This window comes from Nothobranchius furzeri, unplaced genomic scaffold (assembly GCF_043380555.1).
Source record: "Nothobranchius furzeri strain GRZ-AD unplaced genomic scaffold, NfurGRZ-RIMD1 Scf125, whole genome shotgun sequence".
Classification (NCBI taxonomy): domain Eukaryota; kingdom Metazoa; phylum Chordata; class Actinopteri; order Cyprinodontiformes; family Nothobranchiidae; genus Nothobranchius; species Nothobranchius furzeri.
Genome location: NW_027223141.1, coordinates 1 through 13511, shown reverse-complemented (window position 1 = coordinate 13511; position 13511 = coordinate 1). Strand labels below are relative to the sequence as shown.

The window sequence follows — 13511 nt, the reverse complement described above, 5'->3', positions numbered from 1 at the left end:
ATATTTATGTAATATGAATCAGTAACATGACTGTGATACCAAATAAATATTAATTTGACTCAGTACTTTATCACATCAACAGCCACTCGTCCCAGCTGCTAACAGACGAGATCGTCTTCATTCAGATGGAAGCTGAGCTTTGCTGTGCCCACCGTGCACTCGCTCATAAATGGTGGTTGGACTGTTGCCCATCTCCTCCAGCACAGAGCATCCTTTCTTATAGTTTACCTAAATGTTCAGTGAACACCTCCTATACTACATCCCGTAACACATTAGTACAGCTGAAACATTTAACATCAACTTTATTGAAAGCAGAGTCAGTAGAGCTGTAAAGTTGTTGGAAACAATAACTACATTATTCATCAAACTACTAAATAGCTTGCTTAATGGTATGTATGATATGAAATTGTAATTGTATGTCAAGTTTAAGCTACATAACATTTGATAAAGTGTTCATTGTTTGTTTATTTAGCAATAAAATTAATTTCTTCACTTGTTTCTCTTTTATCAGATCCAGTTGATGTGCTGCGGGCTCTGCAGGTTCCCTCTCTCCCCGAGGGTGTGAAGAAAGTCCCTGGCTTCTGCACATCCCGTCGCTCCAGCAGCCCTGATCATGCTTACCGCATCACCAAGAAGGCCCAGATCTCTGCCCCCACCAAGCAGCTCTTCGCAGGTAGTTCTCAGACTGATGCATAGTATTTAAGGTGACTGCTTCACAATAAAGATATTTATTTGTATATACTAAGTCATGTTTTAATATAGATTTCATGATTTCACATAAAGAGATACTAAATTGATGGTTTTTTCTTCATATTTTCTAATGGTAAAATTTTTTAATGGAATTTTTATTTTTATAGTGGACAAAGTAGTGAATCTCATTAAATGTCATAGAAACAAATTTTTAGGCTTTATATGAACGGATGACAAATAGAAAAACATAAATTACCTGGCTATTCCAGTTTAAATGTGAAATTTTGTTAAGTAAAAAGTTTTTGAGTCAAAATAAAAGTTATTTAATATTTATAAACATTAAGACGTGCAGTAATGCTTTACTTTTTTGTAAGAAGAATTATGAAAAACATCTTATCAAAACGCCTCATTCATTCAATCATTCATTCGTTGGTTGAACTTCAGAGGAAGCGCACGTGACCTTCAGGACAACTTCAGGCTAGGGCTAAGCTAGCTTTTATGGGCACGGATACAAGCCAAGATATTTGTCATAATAGATAGTTGGCGGTTTTTTAACATTTATTTTGTTGTTTTACCGTGAGTAACTGCGTAATATTAAGTAAAGGACAGGAAATAGTAGCGAATACAAACATTTATGCTTTCTAGCTAGCTAACGAGCAGCTAATGTTAGCTATCTATCGCTAAACGACTTTCCGCCTTCTTTGTCCTGATTTCTCCCATTAATATATTCATGTAAGTTTTGATGATGATGATATATTTAGATGAAAGATACGATGAACGTTTGTTTTGTGAAGCAAAGGTTTGCTTATAAATTCGAGGCTAGAGTATTTTGAATACTCTTAATTTCCCTCTGGGATTAATAACGTACATTTGATTTGGATTGTTTTATAATGTGAAACGTAATTATTGCAGCTTGCTAACTAGCTTAGCTTTGAATTAATTTTGAAGCCTTTTAAATTTCAGAGAGAAAGTTTGTGCTTTGTTCTGATTTGTTAATTTGATAATTATGTGATTCTGCACTTGTGAATAGAAAATAAAAAGCCTCACTTATGTTAAGTAAAATCTTCTTAAGTACAAAATGATTTCCAGCTCTTTTTATGTTTGTTATTTTTTTGTACAGCCTGTTATTATTAGCTCACATCTTGATTCGTTCTGATGCATTTTAGTGTGGGTGAATTTCTCTCATTGCTTTATTTTCAGCGGTGCCACCAAACACAGCTCCTAGTGTCTTGTCTACTTTTTTGTGAACTATCACTTCTCATTTAGATGTTACCTGTATCTTTGATTAGTTCTTTCTATTTTATTTCCCTTATTCAAGTATTCAGTATAGTCACTTATTCACAGCACCAGAGAGCCACTATATTTTATACACAGGGTATGGGTAATCTAAACACACTTTTTTCTAAAGGGCACATTTATATGATTTATTAAATCTTTTTATTGGGGCATTTCTACCTTTTCTGCTAATATTTATTAAGTTTTTTATCTTTCCTTCCACCTTTAGGGCGTTTCCCAGAGAACTTCTCCATCATGGCTCTGATAAAGGCCCAGGCTGGTCTCCAAGCTTTCCTCCTCTCTATCTACAGTGAGCAGGGCATTCAGCAACTGGGCATTGAAATGGGACGCTCGCCTGTTTTTCTGTACGAAGACCAGAATGGAAAGCCAGCTCCTGAGGACTACCCGCTTTTCAAAGGCATCAACCTGGCTGATGGCAAGTCAGTAACCAGCAACACCAGTTTGTGACTGATTGAGATGAGTTATTTGTGGTTATGTGGGAGGTGGTGGTTAGGAATAGTATGATCTGCATGATGTAGGAGATGGTTGGTTTCTTTATTCTTTATTTGACATAAATGTTTGCTCACGGATTCTTCTTCTGTCACTAGGTGGCATCGCATTGCCTTCTCCGTTTCCAAGAAAAACGTGACTCTGCTGTTGGACTGCAAGAAGAAGATGACCCGTCCTCTTCCCCGGGGCAACAATGCTGTGATTGACACCAATGGCATCACAGTGTTTGGAGCTCGTCTGCTTGATGAGGAGGTTTTCCAGGTCAGAATCTTGAGAAAGTAAACCTTATTGTTAGGTGACTGAAAGCACTTCCACTGGTTCTACAAAGATTAAACATTTCTGTTGAGTCTGAGATCATCAATAAATTATAATTGTTTTTGTTTGTTTTACAGGGAGACATCCAGCAGCTGTTAATTGCCTCCAACCCTCAGGCGGCCTATGACTTCTGTGAACACTACAGTCCTGACTGTGACTCCCCTCTTCCCAAGACCCAGGCTCAGGACCCAAACACATACGTGAGTAACACCACAGAACAAGTCCATGCAAATATAAGTTTCACCAAGGTAGAATAGCTCGAATAACCATTATTCTTCCCAAATTCGATCGACATTTATGTAGTTACAAAATGTCACACAGCCACATGGAAATCTAATTAGAACTAGCAAGACAAATGAGTAATTTGACCTAAAGTAAAAATTCTCAGACAGATATTGTACGCTGTACACTTTTAATTTTAGGCTCATTTATAGCTCCTGTAAAGCTGACCCAATAAGAGTCTGGGGACGACAAAGTAATGTAAGGACAAAAATTAACTGCATCTAGATTGGATTTTTTTTAATAAACCTTTTTCCCTTGAAAATAAATGGCCGCTTTTGTAGCGTAACCCTGGGTCCACACCGGGGGCATCAGCGGCACAAAACTGCAGCAAGACGGTTTTTTTACTAGGTGCGTTAATCCACACTGCAAGCGATGCAGCATCTCTAACGTCCTCCTTGCTGGGCTTGTGAAGTCATCAAATCCCTCAAGACTTAATTCACCATTAAAGCAGGAAGAGGAAAAAGGACATCACATCCATGAAGAAAAACACGCTGTTGCGCTTCTTGAAAGATACTGGGACTAAATAAGCCGTGAGATCACACGTATAGATGTTATCTTATCTACATAGATAAGAAAGCACATCTCTGCAATAGACTTTTATTTTGAAAATTACTGGACGTATTACACTGATACCAAGTGTGAATTCCTGTCTAGCCCTGTGTTATTTGCTGAAATTGACGCATCCCAAAAAGCGGCCCACGGCTAAAATATAACCCTGTCATGCATTTAGCAGCACACCACCACCTGAAAAGTTGGGTGCCATTGCCAGTTTGGATCAAACCCATAGACTGTATGGATTATATTTGAATTTGCAACGTTCTGCTGCTGTTCAGTGCCACTGATGCCCCCAGTGTGGACCCGGGGAAGATCAGGGGAAAAAAAAGAAGAGAAATATTTACAATAAGTTAAAAGTCCAACAAAATACCAGAGGCCACCCAACAGCGTAGACATTTCTATTCACTTTTTTGCCACTGGTGGTGTGGTCCAGTGGCTTTTACTCACGTTTCCCATTACAAAAAAAAATATTTGTAATTTTGCCATTTTCCTTTTACCTTTTTAAAGGAAAATTGTTTAGATTTTTTATTTATCATTAACTATATTTAGTAACAAAGCTTCAGCAGATGGACAGGGTGGTTAAAAGGTCCTCAGGCTCAGATTGGGTCATCTGATAACATCATCAAAGTCCTGCTCACCCTTTCTGTCTTCCTCGTGCATCCTCGTCTCATCAGCAGCAACAGGTTGTATCCATCCAATTTTCCCCTCACCATCACAATCTGTGTGTCCTGTGGTATTTAGAATAAACTTATGTTGCTCATCGTTTACTTCAAATAGATGCAGATCGAGCTAGATCCAAAGAGGCAGAACAGTACTCCTGCACACTGCCAACATGCAATGGGAATTTATGTGCAATATTTCAGTGATTACATCATCTGAGATTGTAATCACTGAAATATTGCACATAAACAAGCTTGCTCCTGATATTTAGAAAAGCCGGATAGTCATGTTCCTTACAAAACTTTTCCCACTATAATGGACATTTTAATCACGATACACACTTTCAGTAGTGGACTAGCTGTCACGGTTTCCCGCTCTACTGCAATGGAACACAGAAAGGTAGGGGAAAAGGATGATACAATAAAACATGAACGTCTCCTTGTTTTATTCCGATAGATTGAAATGAAGAGAACCAGCTGAACACATAATTTATGGAAATTAAATTCAGATGATTATTCTGGTAAAGTTGTGACATAAAATTTGGCTAAAGTTTGATGTAGGAGGGGTCTTCTGAGACTGGTTGTGCACATCACATGCATAATAGGCTTTGCCAGCTTTTCCCAGAGTCGACATTCCTCATCGTCATTATCACAGATTTATGTAAACAAATAAATTTCATCTGCATTCATTCATTCATTCAAAATACATGTTTCCAAGCTTGCATGCCTGGTCTGAATCAGTGGGTGTTTCTCAATGCCAAGGAACCTTGCCTTGATGTCTTGGCCCCGCCCCGGTTGCCTAGGAGATAGAAAGGTAGCGCGACTCAGGGTTGCGAATGACCACAGTCACCAACTCTTTGAACTGTGTGTACTGAAACTCTTAATTTCCCTCTGGGATTAATAAAGTATCTGATTTGATTTGATTTGATCAACGGCTGCCAAGACGTGTTCCAATGTTCATGTTCTACCGAGGCGTGTTTTCTCCGTTTGTTAGCCGTTTAGCTAGCTGAGCAGGATACATGGGAGGTGTCTTGTAGCCTAGCCTTGGTCAAAAATTGCCCACAATACATCGCTGCATTTTCAAAAAGACGGCGGACCAGAAGCCGGCAGCTACTTCAGGGACAATTTTCAAATTTAAAAATAAGTCCGCTAATTTAAAATGTTTTTTTTTAGATCCAAAGAAGTTACCTATGGTTGGTTAGTTGCTTAGTAGTTGCAGCTTCGGTGGCTAGCGGGTAGTAACTCACTTATATTTTTAATTTAACAAATATATTCACAATTTAAAAAGTAAAATGCTCGTTATATATTTATATTGAAACTAATACGTATAAAATATAACGTAATCTCCCGTGTCACGTGACTTTACGTGACCACCGTGGAAGCTGCGGTCACGTGATGCAAGTCTTTTCTAGTCTTTCCCCTAGGAATTTTTCCAGCTGTGGTGGTGGTGGTGGGAGGGGTGAAATTATGACGATGTCTCACCTTTATGTTAATATTGTTTTATTTGATGCACTCCACTTTGAACTGCACCAATCCAGCAACTGCTGCATTTTAATAACTAGTATTAAAGGTGATTACACCAATATTTGCACAAGAATAATTTTTGTTTTAAACTCTGTGACACACTTTGCAGGGGGGATTTGGCATTTAATTTTTCTTGGCGTTGGGAAAAACATCTCCTTCTGCCCCCCTTTATTTGACTTTCTGCCCCCTTTATTTTGGTCCAAGATCATTACTGGGCTGGCCCTCTTAAAAACCTTCTACACCCATGCTTAGTGGACTTAATGAAGTATTTTTAAGCCAGTATAAAAATGACTGAAACACAAATGTACATGTTTGGCATTATTGACCAATACCTTTGATTTAATTTATTTGTTAAGAACATCAACTTGCATTACAGTGAACATTATAATAAAGTACATTTTTCTAGTGCCGAGAGGAAACAACCCATAGAAGCACTGATTTGTTCTCATTTCAGAGAAAAATAGAACAGGTCAGATGCACCTAATAAATAAAATTACTAACAACTAACAAACTCAGGAATCTGTTTCTTTGCTTCATTGTTCTGGTGCTGAAAACATCACTAATGCGGATCAAAGGACACCGATGAATGCACCTCCTATTTATAATTTGGAAATTAGTGGGTGTGGTATACATCAATACATTATTTTAAATCTGAAATTGATATGGATTGATCAGAAGTTGTTTATTTATAAGCTATTGTTTATTTGAAAACTATTTACAGAGCAGCCTCAGAATTGAGATTAAACATTTTTATCACAATAGTAAAGGAACTATTACAGAACAAGTTTTTCAATTAAATAAGAACATTAATATTTAAGTGCATGAATTGATACATCTGAACTCATGCAGTAGGAACTAGGAAATATGAAATACTAGAACCAGACACAACTTTTTAATTTTGTTTTTATTTTAATTTGATTAAACAGAATTTTTTCCTAACGTTGTTGGCATTTTTCCCACACACAGTTAAACAAAACAATGTTTATTAAGGTGTGTGTGTGTGTGTGTGTGTGTGTGTGTGTGTGTGTGTGTGTGTGTGTGTGTGTGTGTGTGTGTGTGTGTGCGTGCATGCGTGCGTGCGTGCGTGTGTGTGTAAGAGAGATAGAGAGAGAGAGAGTTAAAATTTAAAAAACCCGACCGTAGCGGAGGCAGTGACTGACGCGACGCAATCCGTTTTTAGCTCTGTCTTGTCAAATGCACCACGTACGTTACAAAAAAAAGTAGCTTTAAATATTCAACCGAAAAAGAGGCGAGCTGAAGAAAACCTAGGGAGTTCTGAAGAAACGTGTGCAACAGTGAGGCAAGCGCAGAGAGATCCGTTGTCTGTGTGCGTGCGTGGATGCATGGGCTGGACTGAGCTCCCAGCTGCAGAGTTTTGTGTGTAAGGAGGGGCGGGCGCTCGATGTGACTGGCCAATCACAGAGCGTGAAGACAGTCAGTTACCCAATCAGGATTTTCCTTCAGCACGGTTACAGATTTTTACGAGTTTTACTTGTTTAGTGCTCGTATTCGTCAAAAATGCTTTATTCAATTCAATTCCATTTTATTTATAAAGCGCCAAATCACGACAAGAGTCGTCTCAAGGCTCTTCACATAATAAACATTCCAATCCAGGTCAGTTCATTAAGCCAATCAGAATAAATGTTTCCTATATAAGGAACCCAGCAAATTGCATCAAGTCACTGACTAGGGTCAGTGACTTCACAGCAATCCTCATACTAAGCAAGCATATAGCGACAGTGGAGAGGAAAACTTCCTTTTAACAGGAAGAAATCTCCAGAGAATCCTGGCTCAGTATAAGCAGCCATCCTCCACGACTCACTGGGGATCGAGAAGACAGAGCGCGCGCGCACACACACACACACACACACACACCAAACAATGTGTCTGTGGTTACATTGTGATTTTTTAGTAAATATTCTACTTGGTGAGAGATAAACTTTATTGTATTTATCCTAGTGAATCTATAATTAAGCGGGTAAACTAGTAGTAGCACATCCAACGTCAAGGAAAGCAAAAAGTTATCATCAGGAGAGGGAGAATGTTTAAGTGGTTAGCAGCAGTGTGCTAGACGATGGCCCCTCCATGAGGCCACCACAGCTCAGCAGAACATCACTGTAGCTTCTTCTGGGGAGAAAAACACTTAGAGCATACCGGATCCGGCTCATCCCTAGCTGTAACCACCCTGCCCTGCCTCCTCCTCCTTGCTGCCTGCCGGCTGTGATCACAAGCAACAACAGAGTAGTTCCCGCTGCTTCTTCGGGAAGCAGCGCAAAAAAAGATAAAACCAATAAAACTTGGGATCTTGTAGGCGTGGCGCTGGGATTTCAGCCATGGCAGGCTGCCACGGCTATGCCTATGTAAGGGAAACACTGTGTTCCATTTAACCGTTTTCTTTGACCAAGGAAGGACAGCGTCCTCGTAAGTAAGGCGCCTGCCCTCGCAAGACATCGCCTCGCAAGGCCAGGCGCCTTGACATTGAGAAACACCCAGTATAAACGTTTGGTTGCTAGAGGACTCTTACTCTGTCATGTTGAATCTGTTGAGATGACTGCTTCTTGAATGAATATAAGTTAGTGTGGTTATATTCATTGGCTTTGTTTGTTTATGATTTTCTCTTTCATCAGGGTTGATTTTCTGCTGACATCTTTTTGTCAACACCTATAAGCTACTTGTGCAGACTCTGATGAACTGAGAAATTACAGCTTTAATTTGTGTCTGTCTATTTTGCTGTCTGGTGCAGTCTTTCAACACATGACTTTGGTCTTTTACCTTTGGCCTTTGCAGTCTCTCATTCTTTCTGCTTTTCACCTGCTTTCATGAATCCTCCTGCCCCATTCAACCCACTGCTTTGGTTGTTTGCTTACAACCAAACAAAACCTCCACCTTTTCTTTCTTTTTGGTACTTTGATGAGGAGCAGGATGACCATGAATATCCATATTATTATGAGGAAACCACAGGCCTTCCCTCCTCATCTTCATCCCCCTCTCCCCAACCAGGGGACCACAAGCAGCAGGTAAAGTGGGAGCAAGAGAGAGGGAAGACACTAGTTGGGTTTGTGGAAGGGAAGGGCAATGAGAGAATGAGAGGAGCATTCAAACAAAAACACATTCTGATCATTTAAATATAATTCAAATTATCATAATTGCTGAAAAAAATTATTTGGAAATGTTTATAAAAGTTGATTAAATTTAACTTCTGAAAGCCTCTCATCACTTCATACTTCCCTTTTATTTAATGTCTCATTTCCTCATTAAGAATGATCTCCTACACATTCGCCTTATTTCATCTACTTGTGTCACACAGGATTACTTTTGCGCCTTGTGATATTTTTGTCCTTATGTCATCCACATGTTGTCTTTTAAGTATGTGTGTTCACACGTGGCCATGTGAGGGCACTGGGGAACTGAAGGTCCAGCTGTGTCTCACACACACACACACACACACACACACACACACACACACACACACACACACACACACACTTTCTATGTTTTTTTATTACTCCCTCTTGTAGAAGTAATTTGTCCAACTATTTTATTTTGTTCTTTTACAATTTAGACATAAACTAAAAGTCTTTGAAATTAAATTTCTGAGAAAATATAATTAAAGTTTCCATCATATAATGTAATATAAAAAGAGAATATGCAAATACAACTAAGTTTAGAAAACCTGAGTTATTTGATCTTCCTTTTTACATTATACATAAATACCATTTCATAACTACACAAGAAGACACTAATACTTTTGGTTTTCTGATTCTTTCTGGTGTTTCACACATTTTACTTGCTTTCCTTGCATGTTATTTTAAAATAAACTTATTCTGTTTGGGTTCTTAATTTTGCACGATTGTTTAATGAAGGATCCTTATTGTCCTGCTACTTGCATGTTTGTTACGGAGATTTAAGAACACCGCATGCACTTACTTTAGTTTTGCATCATCTGATTATCTTTTTTATAGATTTCAAAATAGAGATATATTCAATGCCTAGTTTTACATCAAAGGTTTGTATGATGGACTGTGAATGCTTATATACTAGTTTAAAAATCCATTGGTGCTGTATTACATCTATGGGTTGTCAGTTCACCTTGAAAGCTTGTTTAGATCTTAAACTATAATATCTTTTTATTAGTAGTGGCATGATTTACAAAAAATACCTGTGTATGGTCTTTTTTCCCACATTTTATCATTTTATAAAGCACGTGTTTGCATGTCTTCTGAGTTGTTTCTTTTGCATGGCTGAACAGCTGGAACCTTTTCTGTTTTCCAGTTCAACTGTTTCATGCTTTATTACCCAACAGGTCAATAATGTGTGAGCTTTTTGTGTTGTGTGACTAGTGTGTGTGTGTGTGTGTGTGTGTGTTAAACAGCCACCTTTACCTGACCATTCACATCCTCAGTGCCTCTACTAAACCATGGTGCCCAGTTCCTAACTGAACAAAGATGCTGCTTTATCATGTGACAGTGGGAATGGCATTACTGGAGAGAACAGCAACAATACCAGTTTAGAACTTAAGTCAAAGTAATGAAATTGTATTGTTTATTGTGCATTATAGGTTTGTTTTTCATAATATTGTTTATTTTAGATGTATTTTAAAACCTGATCGTCTGCTGTATCCAGTAATGCCTGCACAGTCTCAGCAAATCGTCCAAGCCTTAGCCATCTTTATGTCACTGTGTCTCAAAACATCCACTCTTGTCTTTTTCTCTTTCTGTCAATCCCTTGTTTGTGCTTTTCATCTCCCTCCCAATCCCTCTGTGTATCTTTGTCATTTTCTACCCTCTCTATGTTTTTTGTCTATGCACTTCTTCATACTAAACATTATAATCGTGGATATTAGAAGAAGGCACCCAGTGGGAAAGCAGCTCCCACTAAATCAACTAAACCCACTCCAGCTAAGTCAGCCAAGTCTGGACCTTACAAACTGGTCGTCAAGCCACCCATGCCCACCAAAGCTATCAAGTCCTCTACAGCTAAGCCATCCAAAGCTAAACCCACTGCTGCAGGCATCTTCTTGTCAAAGATCAAACCAACAACAGCAACTAAAGCCAAAACCACAGCTGTCCCAGTTAAGAATGGCAATGGTAAAACAGCTTCTCCAAAGAAACCCAGTGGTGCATCTAAAGGTAATGGCAATGCCAAAACTGAGGCCAAAAATGGGAAGCTTGTAGGTGAAACAAAAGTTAATGGAAAAGCCTCTGCCGAGAAGAAAACCAATGGAAATTGAAAAGCTACGGTTGGGTCTAAGATGAATGGAAATGGCGGAGGTAAAACTACAACAAAGAAAGCCAATGGAAATGGCAAATCTACCACTGAAGTCAATGGCAAAGCTGAAAATAAAGTCAATGGTGCAGCAAAAGCAAATGGGAACAACAAAGTTTCTTCAGAAGCCAAAAAGAAAGATGTTAGCAAAGTGGCTGGAAATAAGGCAAAAAGTGAAACCACTACAAAAACGAACTCTGTAGATAGCACGGCCAAGTCAGCTGTTAATGTAGTCGCTACTAAAGCACCGAAACCCACAAAAATAACAAAACCAGAACCTACAAAGGTTTCTGCCACCAAATCTCCAAAAGCAAACATCGAAGAAAAAGCAGAGCTGAAAGAGAAGACAATAGCTAAAAGTGTGTTCAACAAAGTCCCTCCGATCAAACCAACAACCAAAAAGTTTTCTGTCCCAACAAAAGAAGCTCCAACACGTGCCCCTGTTCGACCTACGCTGCTCAGACCCACAAAGTTCAAGGACATGGACAACAACGTTAAGTCCCACCACAGACCTTTCCCACCGTTTGGTGAGACTGCACTGCGGGGAGCTTCGGTCCCAGCTAAGAGAACCGACATTCCCCAACAGGTACAACATGAAGATTCATGTTTGGGTCAACATGTCCAGAGATGTTTGTCCCGTCTTCCCAGTCTGTTTATCAGCCTTGACCATCATCAAAGTAAAATCTTTATATGCCTCTTTATTTTTGTCGTGTTTCATGACTAGTCGATCCTGCTTTAGGTCGACAGCCATGCACATTTTGATGATGCACAAGTTGGATGTCAGATTGGAAGTTGGTTCAAATCAGGCTAACAAGCTGACTGCGTTCTCATCTTTCCATATATCCTATCATTCTGACAACCTTCCCAACTTCTTTGTATGTTATGATCCAGCGGTGCACATTGAAGCATGGCTTCACTGTTCTTTACTTGATCTCATACTAAAACTGGATCTTAAAACCTGAGCAGCTAGAGGACTCTGTTTTTCTTCTTTATGGAAACAGTTAAAGTAATGGTCAAACAAATGAGCATGGATTTCTATGGTTAAGAAACGTCTTTCTTAAAAACAGCTTCACAGAATCTAGAGAACTTTTGAGTCTAACTTTATGACACTACATAGTTTGACCTCTTTTTTTTTAAGGTGGAAAAATGTGTCCATGTTCAGGAGTTGATAAAGTTAAATGTGTTGCTGGTTAATGTTCTGTGAGGCTGTTGGTTTCTGTGTTATTTGGTCTTCAATGGATGAAACTAAACATGCTGAAGCATCAAGCTGTAATGTTTCCATCTTAAGGGATGGATATTTACCCTTTTTGGAAACTTGGCTTGTGAGCTTAAAACAGTGAAAATGGTTTAACAAAAGCATGAAAAGAAATTTCAGATAAGAAAAGTCAATAACTGTTAAAATTCTGCATCTGGCAAATTTTAAAGTCATTGATAATTCAATCCAAGCCTAATTGAAATTTCTTTTCTAAAATTAATTTTTACAGGTTTAAAATTGTGAGTTGCCAGTGAAACAAAAATGTGTCTGTCTGGCGATCACAATTTTATTTTGCTTTCCAATTTCTTCTTTTTTACTCATGATTTACAAGCAGATTATAAACTAACCCTGCTCTCAATCAAATCTGCTTACTTCCTCCCTGCTCACCACTTCCTGTCTACCTGACCAATCAGGATGTAGACACAGAATATTCTGAGGCTGGCCACACCCCTACAGAGACTGATTATTACTATGAAGAGATGGTCCCACAGCCAGACGGTGAGGTGGTTGGACAAGAAGAAATACCTGTACAGGTAAAAAGAAACGGACACACATCAAATCTAGCTTTTACATATCTTAGAGAATAAGATAGGATTAGTTCAGTAAAATCCAGGATCTCTAAAGTTAACCAATACAACTGAACCAACTGAATCAAATGAAAACGGTGTACCTGTATGACTGTGAGCCCAGTCTTAAGTAGTTAACAAAGTAGTAATACCTCTGTTCCTCTTTACTCTTCTAACACACACTAATCTGTTAAAGGCACCGATGCCTTGTAACAAGATGTGAGAGAAAAGGTGTTTTAAAAAAGAATGTACCACATTCATCTGCGTTTATCATCAGATATTTTTATGTGGTTCTCTTTTTCTCTAACAAGATTTGCTGTTTGTTCTCATCTCAAGAATCTTGGTTGATATTGTTGGCATCTTGAGATGAGAACAAAAATCTTGTGGAAAACAGGTCCACATGTGAGTATTTGATGTTCATATTTAACCACAGAAACAAAAGCAGATGAATATAATGCATTCTTGTTTGAAAGTACTTAACAGAGTACAGTTGTTAATGAGTTACTTTGTTGTATTTATGTTTAGAAATAAGATGGGTATCTGACAGCTCATTTGCAACATAAAGCACGTTTGTATTTTTTTAGTTTGTTGGATTTATTTTGATATTACGTTTTA

The 13511-nt window shown here is 38.5% G+C and overlaps 1 protein-coding gene across 2 annotated transcripts; it reads left to right on the top strand.

Annotated features, from left to right (window-relative positions):
* Window positions 1-682: 682 nt before the first annotated feature.
* LOC129161113 (collagen alpha-1(V) chain) lies at window positions 683-12863 on the top strand (the record flags this gene model as incomplete). Of its 2 annotated transcripts, XM_070547906.1 has the most annotated exon segments (6): window positions 683-1422; window positions 2195-2405; window positions 2574-2736; window positions 2868-2990; window positions 8732-8827; window positions 12744-12863. In XM_070547906.1, coding segments are annotated over 5 exon segments (687 nt in total), but the record flags the coding sequence as incomplete, so codon positions are not given.
* Between the last annotated feature and the right edge of the window lie 648 nt (window positions 12864-13511).